The sequence below is a fragment of the Scomber japonicus genome, chromosome 19, assembly GCF_027409825.1.
Source record: "Scomber japonicus isolate fScoJap1 chromosome 19, fScoJap1.pri, whole genome shotgun sequence".
NCBI classification, from domain to species: domain Eukaryota; kingdom Metazoa; phylum Chordata; class Actinopteri; order Scombriformes; family Scombridae; genus Scomber; species Scomber japonicus.
This window is the reverse complement of record NC_070596.1, coordinates 29,822,774-29,843,095: the sequence shown is the minus strand read 5'-3', so window position 1 is coordinate 29,843,095 and position 20,322 is coordinate 29,822,774. Positions and strand designations below refer to the sequence as shown.

Below are 20,322 nucleotides of genomic sequence, written 5' to 3'. Positions count from 1 at the left end.
GCGGACTGACCAGCAGAGGGCGCCACAGCACCAGACATCTATAGATATGACTGGTTTGGATTCACAGCAGCAAAATAACAGGAAGGAAGAATAAAAACATCACTTTAGTTTATTCTCTCTTTCCATCCGGTTACTTCTTATATAAAATATATAATTATAATAACTGGTGTAGATTCTGCAGGTTTACTAATAATAGAAGATATTAAATAATAAAATATTAAACTGCATCTTAAAAGTCTGTAAAAGCTTTAATTGACACACTAACTGCCTGTGTGTCTGATCAATAAACTTTCCTTCCTTCCTTCCTTCCTTCCTTCCTTCCTTCCTTCCTCAATCCCCCTTCCTTCCTTCCTTCCTTCCTTCCTTCCTTCCTCCCTCTCTCCTTCCTTCTCTCTTTCTTTCCTCCCCCTACCTTCCTCCCTTCCTTCTTTCCTCTGTCCTTCTTTCCTTCCTTCCTCCGTTCCTCTCTTCCTTTCTCTCTCCTACCTACCTTCCTTCTTTCCTCCTTTCTTTCTTTCCTTCCTTCCTTCCTTCCTCCCTCCTTCTCTCTTTCTTTCCTCCCTCCCTTCCTTCTTTCCTTCCTTCCTTCCTCAATCCCCCTTCCTTCCTTCCTTCCTTCCTTCCTTCCTTCCTCCCTCTTACTTACCTCCCTTCTGTCCTTCCTTCCTTCTTTCCTCTCTCCTTCCTTCTCTCTTTCTTTCCTCCCCCTACCTTCCTCCCTTCCTTCCTCTGTCCTTCTTTCCTTCCTTCCGCCGTTCCTCTTTTCCTTTCTCTCTCCTACCTACCTTCCTCCCTTCTTTCCTCTGTCCTTCTTTCCTTCCTCCCTCTCTCCCTCCCTCCTTCTCTTTTTCTTTCCTCTCCCTACCTTCCTCCCTTCCTTCTGTCCTCTGCCCTGCTTTCCTTCCTTACTCCCTTCCTCTTTTTCTTTCTCCCTCCTACCTTCCTTCCTTCCTTCCTTCCCCTACCTTCCTCCCTTCCTTCCTCCCTCCCTCCCTCCCTCCCTCCTTCCTTCCTTCCTCCCTTGACTCGAGGACAACAGGAGTCTCAGCAGGAATGTGAGGAGCATACATCAGCAGCAGATTAAACTCTGACAGGATAATAAGCTGCTGCTCTTTCCTCTGTCCTTCTTTCCTTCCTCCCTCCCTCCATCCTTTTTTCCTTCCTCCATCCTCCTTCCTTCTTTCCTCTGTCCTCCCTTCTTCTTTCTTACTTTCTTACCTTCCTTCCTTCTTCTTTCTTACTTTCCTTCCTTCCTTCCTTTCTACCTTCCTCCCTCCTTTCATTCCTTCTTTCCTCCTTCTCTCTATCTTTCCTTCCTTCCTCCCTCCCTTACTCCCTTCCTTCCTTCCTCCCTCCCTTCCTTCCTCCCTTGACTCGAGGACAACAGGAGTCTCAACAGGAATGAGAGGATCAGACATCAGCAGCAGATTAAACTCTGACAGGATAATAAGCTGCTGCTCCTTCCTCTGTCCTTCCTTCCTTCCTTCTTTCCTGCCTTCCTCCCTTTCTTCCTTCCCCCCTCCCCCATCCTTCCTTCCTTCCTTCTTTCCTCCCTTCATCCTTTTTTCCTTCCTCCCTCTCTCTTTCTTTCCTCCCCTACCTTCCTCTCTTCCTTCTTCCCTCTGTCCTTCTTTCCTTCCTTCCTCCCTTCCTCCCTCCCTTCCTTCTTTCCTCTGTCTTTCCTTCCTCCCTTTCTTCCTTCCTTCCTTCCTCCCTCCCCCATCTCTCCTCCCTTCATCCTTTTTTCCTTCCTCCCTCTCTCTTTCTTTCCCCCCCTACCTTCCTCTCTTCCTTCTTCCCTCCCTCCCTTCCTTCCTTCCTCCCTTCCTTCCTTGACTCGAGGACAACAGGAGTCTCAGCAGGAATGAGAGGATCAGACATCAGCAGCAGATTAAACTCTGACAGGATAATAAGCTGCTGACGTCTCCGTTCAACAGGAAATGAAGCTTCACAGCAGACAGCGGATCATCAGGTGTCTCTTCCTCCTACAAACACTTTCTCCTCTTCTCTTTCTTTCTTTCTTTCTTCTCTTTCTTATGTTACTTGGAAACTGCTGCAATTATCTGTAGACATGATTTTTCTTTAGTGAGCAACGAAGCAGAAAATAAAAGTTCATATTCCTTCTTTTAGTCTTGTGTTAAAGTGACAGCAGGGAGAGAGTGAGCTGACACATTAATGGAGGATTTGTCTCGTGTGGTTTTAAAAGAAAAGAGATTTTATAACAGAGGTTTTATATTAATGACACACGACGGTACAAACTCATAAAAGAAGAAGAAGAAGAAGAAGAAGAAGAAGAAGAAGAAGATTATAATTAGCTGTAAAAACAAGTTTAATTGTCTTAATAAAGAGGAACATGTAGGAGGAAGAAGGAAGGAAGGGAAGAAGGAAGGAAGGAAAGGAGGGAGGGAGGAGGAAGGAGGGAAGGAGGGAAGGAAGGAAGGAAGGGAGGAAGAAGAAAGGAAGGAAGGAACAGTGAAAGGTTCAAACCAGCAGCAGAAACAAGCAGTTGTGAGTGGCACTGGTACTGTGTGTGTGTGTGTGTGTGTGTCTGTTGTGTGAGTGTGTGTGTGTGTGTCTGTTGTGTGAGTGTGTGTGTGTGTGTCTGTTGTGTGTGTATTTTCACTGTATTGTTGTGTGTGTGTGTTCGTGTGTGTGTGTGTGTGTGTGTATTTTCACTGTATTGGTGTGTGTGTATGTGTGTGTGTGTGTGTGTGTGTGTGTGTGTGTGTCTGTTGTGTGTGTGTGTATTTTCACTGTATTGTTGTGTGTGTGTGTGTTTGTGTGTGTTGAGGTGAATATTTGTAGAAAAGTCAAAGTTCAGAGATCCAACCTGCTTCGTTTAAACAGCAGAGGCCACACACACACACACACACACACACACACACACACACACACAGAGAGACACACACACACACACACACACACACACACACACACAGAGAGACACACACACACACACACACACACACACACACACACACACTCCATTAAAAGGTCTTCTTTTGTTGGTTTTTGTGTTTTCAGACGAGTGACTCATCACAGCTGACATTTAATCATCGTCCCACTTTCACTAACGACGAGCCTCTAAAAACCCGACGTATAAACCAACCAGCCGCTCAGACGGTCACATGATCACATGATCACATGATCACATGATGATGTCATCGTCTCTAATGAACCAACACTCAGCCTCTAATGAATGAGGAGGAGTCGTGATGCTGCAGCTGTGAACATCTTCCTTCTCCTCCTCTTGCTTCTCCTCTTCCTCCTCCTCTTCCTCTTTCTCCTCGTCTTCCTCATCCTCTTCCTCCTCCTCTTGCTTCTCCTCTTCCTCTTCCTCTTCGTCTTCCTTCTCCTCCTCCTCATCTTCCTCCTCCTCGTCTTCCTTCTCGCCTTCCTCGTCCTCCTACTCTTCCTCCTCCTCCTACGCTTCCTCCTCCTCCTCTTCCTCCTCCTCCTCTTCCTCCTCCTCGTCTTCCTTCTCCCCTTGCTCCTCCTCTTACTCTTCCTTCTCCTCCTCCTCTTCCTCCTCCTCGTCTTCCTTCTCCCCTTCCTCCTCCTCTTACTCTTCCTCCTCCCCTTCCTCCTCCTCTTACTCTTCCTCTTTCTTCTCCTCCTCCTCCTCCTCTTCCTCCTCCTCTTGCTTCTCCTCTTCCTCCTTCTCCTCCTCCTCCTCCTCTTCCTCCTCAGCTGCTAACATCTGCAGAGAAAAACAGTTTATTTATGAAGTATGAGGAAGAAATGAGCAGCAGACAGGAAGTAACTCAGATCAGGTTGAGATGAGTTTCATCATATTTCCTTCCTGAAAACCTGATGTACCTCTTCCTCCTCCTCCTCCTCTTCCTCCTCCTCCTACGCTTCCTTCTCCTCTTCCTCCTCCTCTTCCTCTTTCTCCTCGTCTTCCTCATCCTCTTCCTCCTCGTCTTCTTCCTCTGTAGTTGTGAAGTTTCTCACCTGAGGACTTCTTAGTGTTTTTACAGTCTTCCTCCTCCTCCTCTTCCCCCTTATCGTACTCTTCCTTTTCCTCCTCCTCTTCTTCCTCCTCCTCTTCCTCCTCCTCCTCTTCCCCCTTATCGTACTCTTCCTTTTCCTCCTCCTCTTCTTCCTCCTCCTTCTACTCTTCTTCCTCCTCCTTCTACTCTTTCTCCTCCTCGTCTTCCTCCTCTTCCTGCACAGGTTTTAATGAGTCTCCTCTTCTTCTTCCTTCTCCTCCTCCTCCTCCTCTTCCTTTTCCTCCTCTCCCTCCTCCTCCTCCTCTTCTTCATCCTCATCCTACTCTTCCTCCTCTCCCTCCTCCTCCTGCTCTTCCTCTTCCTCCTACTCTTCCTCCTCCTCCTCTCCCTCCTCCTCCTTCTCTTCCTCCTCTTCCGTGTTGTTGTGAAGTTTCTCACCTGAGGACTTCTTAGTGTGTTTACAGTCTTCCTCCTCCTTTTCCTTTTCCTCTTCCTCCTCCTCTTCCTCTCCTCCTCTTCCCCCTCATCCTACTCTTCCTTTTCCTCCTCTCCCTCCTCCTCCTACTCTTCCTCCTCCTCCTCTTCTTTCTCCTCTTCCGTGTTGTTGTGAAATTTCTCACCTGAAGACTTATTAGTGTGTTTACAGTCTTCCTCCTCCTTTTCCTTTTCCTCCTCTTCCTCCTCCCCTTCCTCTTCCTCTTCCTCCTCCTCTTCTTCCTCCTCCTTCTACTCTTTCTCCTCCTCGTCTTCCTCCTCTTCCTGCACAGGTTTTAATGAGTCTCCTCTTCTTCTTCCTTCTCCTCCTCCTCCTCTTCCTTTTCCTCCTCTCCCTCCTCCTCCTCCTCTTCTTCATCCTCATCCTACTCTTCCTCCTCTCCCTCCTCCTCCTGCTCTTCCTCTTCCTCCTACTCTTCCTCCTTCTCCTCTTCCTCCTCCTCCTCTTCTTTCTCCTCTTCCGTGTTGTGAAGTTTCTCACCTGAGGACTTCTTAGTGTGTTTACAGTCTTCCTCCTCTTCTTCCTCCTCCTCCTCCTCTTCCTCCTCCTCTTCTTTCTCCTCTTCCGTGTTGTGAAGTTTCTCACCTGAAGACTTCTTAGTGTTTTTACAGTCTTCCTCCTCTTCTTCCTCCTCCTCTTCCTCTCCTCCTCTTCCCCCTCATCCTACTCTTCCTTTTCCTCCTCTCCCTCCTCCTGCTGCTCTTCCTCCTCCTCCTCTTCTTTCTCCTCTTCCGTGTAGTTGTGAAGTTTCTCACCTGAGGACTTCTTAGTGTTTTTACAGTCTTCCTCCTCTTCGTCATCCTCCTCCTCTTCTTCCTCCACATCCTACTCTTCCTCCTCTCCCTCCTCCTCTTCCTTCTCCTCTTCCTCCTCCTCCTCTTCTTCCTCCTCCTCTTCCTCTCCTCCTCTTCCCCCTTATCCTACTCTTCCTTTTCCTCCTCCTCTTCTTCCTCCTCCTTCTACTCTTTCTCCTCCTCGTCTTCCTCCTCCTCGTCTTCCTCCTCTTCTTCATCCTCATCCTACTCTTCCTCCTCTCCCTCCTCCTCCTGCTCTTCCTCTTCCTCCTACTCTTCCTCCTCCTCCTCTCCCTCCTCCTCCTGCTCTTCTTCTTCCTCCTCTTCCGTGTTGTTGTGAAGTTTCTCACCTGAAGACTTCTTAGTGTGTTTACAGTCTTCCTCCTCCTTTTCCTTTTCCTCTTCCTCCTCTTCTTCTTCCTCCTCTTCCTCTCCCTGCTGTGTTGTTGTTACTCACCTGAGGTCTTCTTACTCTGTGTACAGAGTCTTTATGGATCTACCTCTGACAGTAAACATAACTTTTCTTTGTTTAGCAGCTGCTTCAGTTCTTCTCGTGTGAGTCGGAGCAGATGGTCGTTAAGTTCAGAAGCCGATCGCTGCAGGCCGAGCAGCTGCTCTGAGACTTTAAGATGCTCTCACTGAACTTTCTCAACTTTTTAAAAGATTTTTTATGTTAATGAAACTTTCACTTTATTCCCATTTCAGGCTCAATCTACTGATCGCTAATACACTGTGATTAGAAAATATAAATAAATGATAACAGCCTGAGGAACCGTCAGAGTATCTTCATGTGATGCTACTTTCTACTCCACTACATTTATTTAACATTACAAGAAACAAAAAAAAACACTTTTTCTCTTTTCTCTTTTTCTTTCCTCCCCCTACCTTCCTCCCTTCCTTCTTTCCTCTGTCTTTCCTTCCTTCCTTCCTTCCTGCCTTCCTCCCTTTCTTCCTTCCTTCCTTCCTCCCTCCCCCATCCTTCCTTCTTTCCTCCCTTCATCCTTTTTTCCTTCCTCCCTCTCTCTTTCCTCCCCTACCTTCCTCTCTTCCTTCTTCCCTCTGTCCTTCCTCCTTTCCTTCCTCCCTTCCTCCCTCCCTCCCTTCTTTCCTTCCTTCCTTCCTGCCTTCCTCCCTTTCTTCCTTCCCCCCCTCCCCCATCCTTCCTTCCTTCCTTCTTTCCTCCCTTCATCCTTTTTTCCTTCCTCCCTCTCTCTTTCCTCCCCTACCTTCCTCTCTTCCTTCTTCCCTCTGTCCTTCCTCCTTTCCTTCCTCCCTCCCTCCCTTCTTTCCTTCCTTCCTTCCTGCCTTCCTCCCTTTCTTCCTTCCTTCCTTCCCCCCCTCCCCCATCCTTCCTTCCTTCCTTCTTTCCTCCCTTCATCCTTTTTTCCTTCCTCCCTCTCTCTTTCTTTCCTTCCCTACCTTCCTCTCTTCCTTCTTCCCTCTGTCCTTCTTTCCTTCCTTCCTCCCTCCCTTCCTTCTTTCCTCTGTCTTTCCTTCCTTCCTTCCTTCCTTCCTCCCTTTCTTCCTTCCTTCCTCCCTCCCCCATCACACACACACACACAGAGGGCACTTTTTAATACGAGGCAAAAGGGGCAGGGGCTCAAGCACCCCTAGGGCCCTATGTGTGCACGTGCCAGCCTGTGCTGCTTAGCCGGAGGCCACTTGATCCGATGTTGCTGGACTACTTTGCTTGGAGTTAGAGTCTTGGGCACTTGGAGGTTCTGGGCTCTGTGGGGTGTCTCCGGGCCGTGTGTCTCCGGGCCGGGCACCAGGCACTGGTCCTGTGCGCTGTGCCCCCCCCCCTCGGGCACCCCTGGGGGTATTTCTCTGTGGATCGATCTGTAGCTTGCTTGGGTTCTTCCTTTAACCCTTAAACAGGCAGGAGTGGAAAATTAGATGTAAAAAAATCCTAATTTGATGTCACTAGTTATGTCATTTGCACCTAAAGTGAAACATTTCCTTCATATTTTTAATATATTTTGGATTTTATGAGTTGTATCTCCACCAGGATGCTTTGCCCTTATTAAGGTTTAAAATGGTCATAATGGTAAAAACACTTAAATGTGATATTTAACATAGAAAAGTTAAAGTGATACATTCTGCTCATTAATTAATATCACACATACTAGTTTCTAAATTGATTTTTATCATTGCAATCAGCGTTTTGACCTACCACAAACTTCAATTCTACCAATATAAGGCTCATATACAATTGAACAACCACCTTAACCAATCATGCTCCTTAAAGAGTCTGTATCTCCTGGTGCAGATTGCACATTGCCTATTTAAGGGTTAATAAACGGTGCGTAATTGACTCCCCTCCGTCCTCCATCCCTCCCTGCTGGCTGTCAGAGGCACGTATGGATGGAGGGGTGGAGTACTTAGGTGGAGTTCCCTTCTCATTCTTTTGTTGTTTTTTTTCCTCTTCTTTTTCCCTCTTTAATTTCCCACTCTTCCTCCCATTCTTCCCTCATGTTCATACCCAGAAGAGGGAAAGTAGGTTTACTTGTTTACTTGATTTTTATACTTTGACTCCACCTCGTTTAACTGGGAAATTATTCACTTTTTATATTTCACTAAAGCTATAATTACTTTTCAGATTACGATTTCAAACAGAGACTCATAAACTTTATGCACTGTTCAAGATTAAAGGACACATATTCTGCTTTTTGTGGTTATTTGTTATATAGATATAATGTTGTTATATTGTTGGATATTTAACACATATATAAAAATGTTCCCTGCTCAGGTTTCATCCACCCTGATGCTTTATTTGCTTTCACCAGCCCATTGTCGTCTTCATTGTCGTTGCTAAGGTGGTTGCTAGGCGGTTGCTAAGGTGTTTCCACTCTCATATCTCAGATGTGATTCAGCTCGAACATGTGCTGATGTCATTTGTGAAGTTGAACATTTTGGAGTAAAGAGAAGCAGAAAAATAAGGGAAATCCTGCTACTATAGTTAGTTTATGTAGAAGCTTTGGTTGCTAAGGCGGTTGCTAAGGTGTTTCCACTCTCATATCTCAGATGTGATTCAGCTCCAACATGTGCTGATGTGATTTGTGAAGTTGAACATTTTGGAGTAAAGAGAAAGAGAAGTGAAATCCTGATACTATAGTTAATTTAAGTAGAAGCTCTGGTTGCTAAGGTGGTTGCTAAGGGGGACCTTAAAGAGACAGGAGGTAAAACTGCCTGTTAACAGACAGAGGCTGAACTGAGCGGCTGCATAAAGGACCAGTAGAAGATAAATAAGGAGTTTTTAACTGGAAATCATGTAAAGATATTCCAGTAGAGACTCAGAATATTAATATAGAGCTGGAATATATCTTTTAGAGAAAACTCATCAAGTATCTTTTCTCCTTTTTTCTTCTCCCATTATTCATGTTGGGACCTTTTGGAGTCCGGTGTTTCCTCTTAGGTTGTGAAACACTAGACTGAACTATGTTGTCTTTAAAATGTCAGAAAATTGATCACTGATACTCATATTTAGGATATCATGGAGGCTGGTAGAAGCAGATGTTTGGTGTACATGCTTGAAAACTGACTAATAAATTATCAGTCATCAACTTCTTCCAGCTGTAGTTCACTTCAAACATGCTGCTTACACATCGACACTTCAGTATTAATAATGTAATGATGTCATATGTAATAATATAGCAGTCAGAGGTGACATTTTACTGACGGACGAAGACATTTTTATGTTAATTCAACTTAAGTAGGATTTAAATACAGTGCTGTACTTATAACAGAGTATTTAGTGCCACGGGTTCTAGCTCCGAGGCAACTATTAATCTTCTCCATACTTATTATTCTTTTTCCGCTGTTTTTCGGCGCGTAACTCCTCCCGCAGCTTTGAGAAAACCCCAACAATATATACATCAAAACGTGCGGCTCGATCGGGAAAGAGGTGCTATGACTTTTGGTGTTGAAATTCCAATTTTTCCCAAAGTTATTCCCAAAAAACCGTGAGATTTCTCCATTGGAAATTAATGGGAATTTTTTTTAAAAACACAACATTTCACCTTTTTTAGAGTCACCTAGCTCGCTCATATGTGCACGTAGAAACATGATTCAAACTTTAAAACGGAGGAAAATTTGTCCTCTCCGGAAAAATACCAAACTGTTTTTCCATAACATGTAAACTTTTCAAACTATGAGCAGTCAAACGAGGAGTGGAAATCACTTTTTCTTCAAAGTTAGAGTGGAAGCGGCAGTTAGCTAGAGTGTGAGAAGCAGTAAAAAATAACCTTAATTTTTATTTTTAACTCGAGCTCACGGCCAAACCGTACAAAGGAGACAAATAATTCTTGGTCTAAATGTAGACATAGGTGTTGGGATTCATAAAATGTGACTTTGACAGGCGGGGTCTGCACACAATTCAAACGAGGGGGCCGAGACCGGCAGCAATACCTGTCTCGCTCCCCATTCACTCTAATGTAATCGTCTTCTTTTTTCAAAAGAATCTCACTCTGTGTTCACACTGAGCTTACTCGCTCATTTTAAAGAATATCTGAATAAAATAAACACTGTCAGAATCTGCCGGCTTCTGTGTCTCTCACAGTGTTTTCGGTTTTTGGACAGGAGTTACAGTTTTCTCACAGTTTGCAATTGTTCGGGACCTTGTCAGAAGTCAAATTCTTCAGAATTTTGAGAATTTTTTCCAAGCAGATTCTCAAATCGCCATAGAAACGGTAGGGCCTTAGCTGCCCTTAGCAACCGCAGGGCCTTAGCTGCCCTTAGCAACCTGTTGCTGGGCAGAATCTGACCTACCTTTTTGTGATTGGCTAATTCCTGTCTGTCTGTTTTGCCAGTTAACTGAGCTAATTCATCTGAATGGATTAATTCATGTTTACTGAGGACAAAATAAATAGTTTTATTATATTGTATTATATGATTTGTGGTATATAAAAAGATTCAACATTTATCAATAGAAGATGAACAAAATGTACATAATATAATTTCATACAACCAAGTAATTTAAAATAAAAAGTATTAAGTAATAAAATCTACTTTCTAAATGATTTGAAGATTTACTTAATAATTTCATAACAGTGATGTTCCTGTCTGTGGAATAAATGAAGTAGACATTAATTAATAAGTTTAAATAATTATTATTTATGCTTAAATACGATAATAACATTCACTTAATATTCTCAGGGATATTGAGTTGAGAATAACGTACATTCATAAGGAAAAAATGAATCGTGTAGCTACTCGTCCCGGCAGTAGCCCCGTGGCACTCACAATTTCCCTGGAATCTTCTAGTGAATGTTACTGTTCTGGCTGCATGTTCGGCCCTTCCCAGATATGATGTCATGTGTTTGGCGAGCCTCGGCCATCTGGCGTCCTCATGCTGTCACTTTTACTGTAGAGCACCTGTAGTTAACTCTTTCCTTGCAGCACTGCCACTTTGGGTTTTTTTTAACCCCCATTACGCAGCTTATACACAGTCTATAGAAAGTACGAGGTTCCCTCACACAAGCAGACTGAGCTGACCTTTCTTTTTAAGGGGTTTCGAGTGTTTCTGGATGATGATGTTACATATGGGAGATCTGTAATCTTCCCTTCTTTTCCACGTTTTTGAAGCTGAGAGAGATCTGAAGTCTGTCTAAAACAGGGGTGTCAAACATGCGGCCCTCTGCTCTAAAAGCTACAACGATTGAATAAATAAACATTCACTGATTAGTTTTAGTCCATGCAGCCAGAAACCAAGAACAAAACAAAGCTGTAATGTTCTAAAATGCATAATTACAACACAAGGTCAGCCAATAATCTCCACCCCACTTTTCCCAGGGCGACTTTTTCTAAATATTTGGAATAGATTCAGAGCTCGTCTCTTATTGAGCTGTTTACCAGATCATATAAAACATATCAGAAATCCAACCAGACTTTTAGATTTTTAAGTTAGTAAGTCAAATGAGTACGACTCATAATTTACTTTCACCATTGTGGGTTTTGTTTTTTCATTTATTGTTAAAATGCAAAATAGTGTGTGCTGAGTGCCTGTTATCAAAATATTGGTGCGATATATTTCTTTTATTGTATTTTACAGCATTGTTAAAAAAAACTCTTGTTAATACAAAATACAAAATACAGTTATGAAATTGAAACAATCCTTTGTATTTTTTCCACATCACATCGCTGTAGATTCTAGAAAAGAAGAAGAAACAATCATCAATACTGTCTTATATAGAGGATTTTACAGCTTATAGAATTGGAATTTGATTTAGTGTTTGCGAGAGACTTGAGACTTGACCCTCAAAGACTTGAGACTTGACTTGGACTTCAAAAAATGACTTGTGAACACCTCTGCTCCCTCCTCTGCTGTTCGGTAAGGAAACCAGTTAAATTGGAAACCAGTTGGGACGTAACACCGGGGCCGGGACCAGTGAAAAAATTCCCGGTGGATTTCAAGGCCTCACTCCACCGCTGATATAAGGAGAAGCAAAAGTGGAAGAAGTTAGAGAGTCTCAGATCAGCACATCAACACATCAAGAATCTACCTGTTATTAACCCTTTATTGGGCAAATCATTATATTTGGTAACTTCTGTAAATATCCCAAAATATCCTTCCTTCCTTCCTTTCCTTCCTTCCGTCCTTCCTCCGTCCTTCCTCCCTGCCTTATTTCTTCCCTTCCTCTTTTCCTTTCTCCCTCCCTCGTTCCTTATTTCCTCCGTCCTTCCTTCCTTTCCTTCCTTCCATCTGTCCTTCCTCCCTCCCTCCCTTCTTTCCTTCCTCCGTCCTTCCTTCCTTCCTTTCCTTCCTTCCGTCTGTTCTTCCTCCTTCTCTCCTCCCTTCCTTCTTTCCTTCCTCCATCCCCCTTTCTTCTTCCTTCCTTCCTTCTTCCCTTCCTCCCTCCCTCCCTCCTTCCCTTCCTTCTTTCCTTCCTTCCTTTCAATGAGTGTCCTATAAAGGGTTAAATTACACTTCAGTAGTGTTGAGTAGTGTTTTACCTTTGAAGCAGAACAGTCCGTGTCTCTCTGTGGGATCTGGGAATCCGGTTTGGTTTTTGAACTTGTACAGCGTCCGAACCCCCAGCAGGCCTCCTCCACACTGCGGCCGGGGGACGGTGATGGGGTAGCGGGCGCTGCCGTCGGACAGCCAGCCGTAGTCGCAGCGGTTCAGCCCGGCTCTCCAGGCTGCAAACAGCTGACCGGGCGAAGCTAAGACGGACTCGTGCTTCTTACACTCGTCTCTCGCCTCCTGCAAGGTGAGTTTATCGCTGATGGAGGGATAGAAGACCTCGCCTTCAGGAAGGAGACAGAGAGGCACAGAATAAGAAAACAGTTTAATACAAAGCTGCTTTTACATTGTGAAGTTTCAGAATTAAATTTAAAGTCCTCCCTACATGCAAAACCTTTAATGAGCTCAGACCAACAAACAAAGAGACTCTACAGATGTTCTAGTCCACTTTGGTTCAGAAATATCTCAACGACTGATCAACTGATTGGTGTAAAATTTGGTGCAGACATTCGTGGTTCCAAGCTGATATACCGTAATGATTTTGGTGATCCTCCGACTTTTCCTCTAGCGCCACCTTGAGGTTGATATTTGTAGTTTCGCCCCAAAACTACTACCTTTACATATCAGAGAAGTAACTTGCTTAATATGTTTAAGAGAAAGCTAAAAACTTACATCTTCACCTGAGCTTCTTATCAGCTTTTCTATCAGTCATCTCCACACTGATGCACTTGTATTTTACATGATTTTAGATTTTTGTGGATAACTAATTGATTTAAATGGTTTGGGGATCAGACATGCATTTGGATGGGTAACTGCAGCTCTGTCTCCTGGTTTCAACTCTGGCTTGTCATGGTTTAATAAACTTTGACATATTTCTGGACATGACAGCAGCTCCATCTTAAAGTTGGATGTATGCCGTCTCTCCTAATCAAACCAGGTCTTCCCATGAAAGTCTGCCGATTATCTATGAAGCCCACGTCATCAGCTGGACACCACTTCACCTCCACAGCCAGCAGTTGAATGATGAAATGTCATCGATGATCTGATTTGGGAGGGGAGGAAACTACAGAGTCCAGAGCTTTAGAGGTTCTGGTAAGTGTGTTTTTTGAGCTTGTTTCCAGTCTTTATGCTAAGCTAAGGCTAACCGCTTCCACACAGATGTGATTGTGCTTACCGTGTAGTTTGTCCACGAAGCAGAACACATCATATTTCTCTGTGGAGTCGCGGACGCCGTACGTTCTTATTCCCGGTCGGTTCAACAACTCGCCGAAACAACCTGGACGAGGCACCGCGATCGGATATCTGAAAAAAACACAGTGACGGCAGAAGTATGATCAGCTACTTTTAAATGAATGGAGATCTTTTAACAGTCAGTATGAACAGGAGGAATGATTACAAAGAGCAAAACCATGTCCCTTAATCCTGACCTCCTCCTCCTGATCTGACTTTTCATATTTTATCTCTTGTTTCGACTAATTAGTGTTTCAGTGCTCGTACCTGACGGACTTGTCGGCGAGCCAGCCTGCATCACATCGGTCGAAGCCGTCCTCGAAAGCAGCCGTGAGTTGTTCAGGCGTTGCGATGGAGGCGCCGACAGCCTGACATGTCTGCACCGCATCAGGGAAGTTCATAGTGTAGCGGCTGGTGTCCGACCGGTAGTGAAACACGACGCCTGGAGAGAGAGAGATCGGTACAGAGTCAGTAAAGTAACATCAGATACAGAGTTCATAATGTGTTCTATCACATCGGAAGTTTGGAGGTTTTCTGCAGCTTGTTTCGAGCCTTGTGTCCATGCTGCCATCGTTATATACCACAGACTGTATAAGAAATGGACGTAACATCCGTGACGTCACCCATTGGTTTGTGGACTGCTGCTCGGAAGCCAATAGCTTCGAATCTAGGCAGCGCCATCTTGAAAATTTCAGGTGCATGCTGGGAAAATAAAAACACGGATTCTACTTATATGGGCATGAGGCGGGGCCATGGGCGGAGCGGGGAGGTTGCTATGGTTGCGAGGGCTGGATCTCGACGACATTAGTCAATCAACCTGTCAATCAGGACGTAGCCACGCCCTAATGCATACCCTGCTTTATCATCACATATAAAATCAGGGAGGCCAAAATGTCCCAAATGAACATCATACTGCATTGAAGAAGGCTTTAAACTAGCGATTGAGACCATAAACACATTTTGAAAACGTTTACTGAGGTTAGAAATCAAGTGAGAAGTTGGTGAATTCTCCATTGACTTGTATAGAGACGGTCGCCCCCTGGTGGCCTTTTGATAGAATGCAGCTCTAAGTTACTTCCTGGTTGGCCTCATTTCAGAGGACAGGAACTCCCCGCCTGTTATATACCCGATTATTGAAGTCTGCTGACCAGACACAAGGCCTTTCCCTTTCTCTTGATGTTGATCATTATGGTCGCTGTCAGAAATCTACTATGTCCAGAATGAAATATGGAGTTACGAGGTTTCCACTTGCAGGTTTCCATACTACTTGGTATCAATTTATTGAGGTGGATACCTTAAAGATATCAAGTAACCTTACTAAATGGTTCTGCCTGAGGTTTCTTCCTGTTAAAAGGGAGTTTTTTCTTGCCACTGTTGCCAAGTGCTGCTCATGTGGGAATGTTGGGTTGTAGGAGCAGATTGTGTGTATCATATCTACATTTGTGTGTATCAGAAGGGAGAACAAGGAAAACACCAGTAGAGGCGAAAGGTTAGTTAGTAGATTGCTCAACAGGCCTTACCATGTTTATTCCATCAACTTGTTGAATGTTGTTCAACAAGTTGTTTTTCATCTTGGCCAACACCTCTTAAGAATAGAATTCCAGGAACTGAATATTACTTGATCTGGTGCACGCACACAATGATGCACGACACCACACACAATCAATAGTATAAAGGGTCTGTAAGGGCGTGCCTCGGGGCCTCGGGGCTGTTTTGCCGTTCGTTGGTCTATCGTTGCTGTTTTTATTGAATATCTGCAATAAAGATATCCAGTTAGACTTCTGTTCTCCGTCTCATATTTAAAGGTTACTGAAGTTGAGTAATCGAGTAAAGTTACTATACATAGGGTCTCTTTAAATTAAAACCTGAAGAGTTCGGTTTAGACCTGCTCTATGTGTAAGTAACAAACCTATGAAACTTTTTTTTCCATTTCTGCCAAGTCTAATCCACTAGATGCCATACTGCACCTTTAAAATTGTACATATTGCACCTTTAAGGAAGGAAGGCTGGAAGGGAGGAAGGAAGGAAGGAAGGAAGGAAGGAAGGAAGGAAAGTGTGTGTATCTCTATGTGTGTGTGTATCTCTGTATGTGTGTGTGTGTTGTCCTCACCGCTGACGTTGAGCCTCACAGTATCCTGCGTATCTTCGTTCCCGTGCATCACCTCGCAGCGGTAGAGCCCCGCGTCGCTCGCCCTCAGCCTCTCCATGGTGAGCGAGGCGTCACCCACCGCCAGCGGGTGACTCGGCAACAACACCCTGCCCATGAACTCTGACCCCACCTTCACCATGCCGCCCGTCGCCACCAGCACCACCTTCTCCTCCGCCTGCTCCTCCAGCTTCGTCCACCTGATCCTCAGAAGAGGGGGAGGGGTGGTGGGGGCGAGAGTGGAGCCGTCGCTGGAGCCGGAGCCAGAGCCAGAGCCGTCGTCGGAGCCATCGCCTGAGCCGGAGCCGTCGCCGGGGGCAACGGGGAGGATGGAGAAGTAGCACGGCAGCACCACCTGACCCGCCAGAGAACCGGACACTGGCGAGCTCGTCTCCATCTTCATCGCCGGGGGAGACGCTGGGATGCAAGAGTGAAAAAATATTAACTTCCTCATGCTTTTATTTTGAAAGCAGAAATACACCAAATATTCTTTCCTTCCCCTCCCTTCCTCCTTTCCTTCCTTCCTTCTTTCCTTCTCTCCTTCCCTCCTTCCTTCCTTTCCTTCCTCCGTCCCTTCCTTCCTTCCTTCCTTCCTTCTTGCTCCCTTCCTTCCTTCCTTCTTTCCTCCATCCTTCCTTTCTTCCTTCTTTCCTCTGCCCTTCCTTCTTTCCTTCCTTCCTCCCTCCTTCTCTCTTTCTTTCTTCCCCCCACCTTCCTCCCTTCCTTCTTTCCTCTGTCCTTCCTTCCTTCCTTCCTTCCATCCTTCTTTCCTCCATTCTTCCTCCATCCCTTCCTTCCTTCCTTCCTCCCTCCTTCTCTCTTTCTTTCCTTCCCCCACCTTCCTCCCTTCCTCCTTTCCTTCCTTCCTTTCCTTCCTTCTTCCTCCCTTCCTTCCTCCTTTCCTTCCATCCTTCCTTCCTTCCTTCGTCCTCCCTTCCTCCCTCATTTCTTCCTTCCTTCCTTCCTTCTTTCCTTCCTCTCCTCCCTCCTTCTCTCTTTCTTTCCTTCCTCTCTCTTTCCTCCCTTCCGTCTGTCCTTCCTTCCTCCATCCTTCCTTCCTTTCCTTTCATTTCCTTTCTTTTCCTCCCTCCCTCCCTCCTTCTCTCTTTCTTTCCTCCCCACTACCTTCCTCCCTTCATTATTTCATCTGTCCTTCTTTCCTTCCTTCCTCCCTTCCATCCTTCTTCCTCCCTTCTGTAGCGGATTTGAATAAACACTTGTTAAAAGGGGGCACCACCGGACGCAAGATCCGGAAGTTATGGTTATTTAATTATAATTGATCAAATAATCATAACTCAATTAAATAGATTTGATTAAGGTAAATTTACTGAATCAGTCAAATATCTTTAGGCTCATGAATTCTAGGCGTCAGGGAACTTGTAGTGTATTCAACCAGAAATAATTTGCACACACACACAGTTTGTCTATGATACTAACAGGCTATTTATTTAAACACATGAATTAAGCAACAATAGATATAGCGTCATGAAACATATATATATATATATCGTCAAATAGGGAGGTTAATTATTCATAGGGAAGGTTAATAGCAGATCCTACTCATGATGCAGCAGTGATGACTGAACAGTCTAAACTCCTAAATACTATTTAAAGCTATTCTGTCGATATTAATAACTATAGGGCAGTGAAGTTGGAGAGGTCAGCTATAGTCTTTCACCAGCCTGTTAGAAAATGTAACCGTCACCCTACTTTTGCAGAAGATTTCGATCGTCAGCACTGAGGTGGTCTTTGTCGCGAAACCCAGCGGGAGGTTGGTCTCTCTCTCTGGCCTTCACGATGCGGTACCAGGTAGATGGCTTCTGCGGGTGGTTCGGCTGAGTGGTTCTGCTGGCCTCGGGAGCTGCAGATTCCACTGGCGCTTCGGGGTGGAGCACAGGCGGTGAAGAGACGATGTCTGTGGTTGACTCAGTTATTGTCTTAACACCTCAGTTAAGGCTGGCCAGCAAAGCCGGGGTATATTCGACGTAACTGGTCTCTTGAACTCAGCGTGAATTACTGAGAGAAAAAGTCTTTCAGGCTTGTGATGAGCCTTGGAGTGGCGGAGTTAAATGAGGTTTGCTGTCTGAGTCCGAAAACGGACAAAATTAAGGCACGTTGGCTTTCAGAAAAAGATCAAAAGGTAAATAAACTACACTAGGATAATCAAAAAGGGCCGCGACTTTAACTGGAGTACGACTGATTGACTTGTACTAAAAATCAAGGATAAATGCACAAAAAGGGAAAATGCTCTAAAACTGCGAAATTACTAAAGAAAGACTAACTAATAGAAAAACGTATTAAGAGATTACAAGCAAGCAGCAAGGAGCGGAAAAAAAACAAGAGAAACAAGAGAGTGAAATTTTGAATGCTCACGGTTTTTGTATCGAGGAGGAGGGAGGTTTACGCCCACCTCTTGGTGTGTGTGAAGGGCCTCTCTCCTCCCACGGTAGGACAGTGAGGGAAGATTGTGTCTTAATATTTAATTAAAATATCAGGACTTAATTCCTTAATGTCTCATCACTGCTGTCTCATCAGTAGAGGGTAATAAAATGCATCCTTCACCCTAATACCGGAATAACAGACATTAATCGACACAACATTGTAGATGTTCTGAGGTTACAGTCCCACAATCAATTACAACATGCATTGCTATTTCAGAAATGGTTACTGATGGCTTTCTGATCTTCCCAAATAAGATTATGCTGGCCTTATGTTAGCAGACTTAACAAACTTTACTCCTACCATACTTCTGGTTTCCTGTTGGATTTTAACATCTTCCGCATTTTATGTCAACATGAAATCACAGAAATGTGACATCAAAATACAATATCACAGTGATCATATTGCTCATTACTTTTAAAGAGGGATTTTGATTGTCCGTTGCATCCATCCATCCATCTTCTTCCTCTTATCCGGGGTCGGGTCGTGGGGGCAGCAGCCTAAGAGCAGGGAACCCCAGACTTCCCTCTCCCCAGCCACTTCGTCCAGCTCTTCCCGGGGGATCCCGAGGCGTTCCCAGGCCAGCCGAGAGACATAGTCTCTCCAGCGTGTCCTGGGTCTCCTACCGGTGGGACGTGCCCTGAACACCTCACCAGGGAGGCGTCCGGGAGGCATCCTGACTAGATGCCCGAGCCTCCTCATCTGGCTCCTCTCGACGTGGAGGAGCAGCGGGTCTACTCCGAGCTCCCTCCGGATAACTGAGCTTCTCACCCTATCTCTAAGGGAGAGCCCAGCCACCCTACGGAGGAAGATCATTTCGGCCGCTTGTACCCGCCATCTTGTTCTTTCGGTCACTACCCAAAGCTCATGACCATAGGACCTATGGTCATGTCCGTTGCATTAAGGGTCGAAATAAGGGTTCATTTGGAGGTTGAGGATAACAGATGTCCATGTGTTGTGCTTCCACGGAGGATCAGATGACATTCACATGTGAATGATAAGTTTAGATTTAGTATATAAGAAAACCCCCTGGGAAGAAAAAAGGTCAACGTTCATACCTCTTTCCCCTGGGTCCAGCCTCGTGACAGGACGTGGGGGGGAAGAGAAAACAGCCGATTCAGTCTTTATCTTCCAGTGAATTTTCATTTTACGATCCTCATGGAGAGATCAATGCATTCCTTTTGAGACTGGCCCTTCTCTCTCCCTTTCGGGTCAGCCTCATGTTACACTTCCTTCTTTCCTTCCTTTCCTCCATCCTTCCTTCCTTTCCTTCCTCCCTCCCTCCTTCTCTCTTTCTTTCCTCCCCCCTACCTTCCTCCCTTCCTTATTTCATCCTTCCTTCCTTTCCTTTCCTTTCCTTTCCCTCCCTCCCTCCCTCCTTCTCTCTTTCTTTCCTCCCCACTACCTTCCTCCCTTCATTATTTCATCTGTCCTTCTTTCCTTCCTTCATCCCTTCCATCCTTCTTCCTCCCTTCCTTGCTCCCTTCCTTCCTTCCTCCCTTCTTATGAGCTAAAAAAAACACCTTTGCATCAGTTAAGCTTCTTCCTTCCTTCTTTCCTTCCTTCCTTCCTTCCTTTCTCCCTCCCTCCTCCTCTCTTTCTATCCTCCCCCTAACTTCCTTCCTTCCTTCCTTCCTTCCTCGTTTTTCCTCCTTCCTTCCTTCTTTCCTCTGTCCTTCTTTCCTTCCTTCCTTCTTATGAGCTAAAAAAACACCTTTGCATCATCAGTTAAGCTTCTTCCTCCTTTCCTTCCTTCCTTCCTGTGTGTGTGTGTGTGTGTGTGTGTGTGTGTGTGTGTGTGTGTGTGTGTGTGTGATTACTGTGTTTTAGAGCGACTACGTTCTTGTGTTGGGAGTAATAATCACTTTCCACTTTGTCCGGCTCGGACTGTAATCTGTAATCTGTTATTACGCCTACGTGACAGGAAGCAGAGGAGAAACAGACGGGGGGGGACGGAGTTTAGGGACGGACCGCCCCGGACTCACCTGGTGGAGGACGAGCTGAACAGACGCACAGCAGGAAGAGCAGGTGTGTGACGACAGGAAGCTTCATCTCAACTCGATCTGAAGGAGAAAAAAGATGAAGATTAAATTCATTTTGATGCTTTCGAGAGACTTTAACTTGATTATTAAATGATTAGTTGAATGTAGGGCTTGACTGATACTGGATATTAAGGCTTTAAAAATATCTTATAATATACAGAATATGTATTGCATTGTGGTTATCAAACATAAAGAGTGTCATTTTTACAGTTTAACTATAAATATTAGTGTATAAAATAACCCTAACCCTAACCCTTTTTT

At 44.8% G+C, this 20,322-nt stretch overlaps 1 protein-coding gene across 1 annotated transcript; it reads right to left on the bottom strand.

Moving 5' to 3' along the window:
* Positions 1-6,853: 6,853 nt before the first annotated feature.
* LOC128379920 (versican core protein-like) lies at positions 6,854-20,071 on the bottom strand. Its single transcript, XM_053339559.1, has 8 exons — positions 20,005-20,071; positions 17,319-17,495; positions 15,878-15,997; positions 15,545-15,799; positions 13,702-13,876; positions 13,379-13,506; positions 12,167-12,488; positions 6,854-7,112 (listed from the first exon to the last, which is right to left on the bottom strand). The coding sequence occupies exons 1-8, from the start codon at positions 20,069-20,071 to the stop codon at positions 6,854-6,856; spliced, it is 1,503 nt and encodes a 500-aa protein (XP_053195534.1).
* Positions 20,072-20,322: the final 251 nt, after the last annotated feature.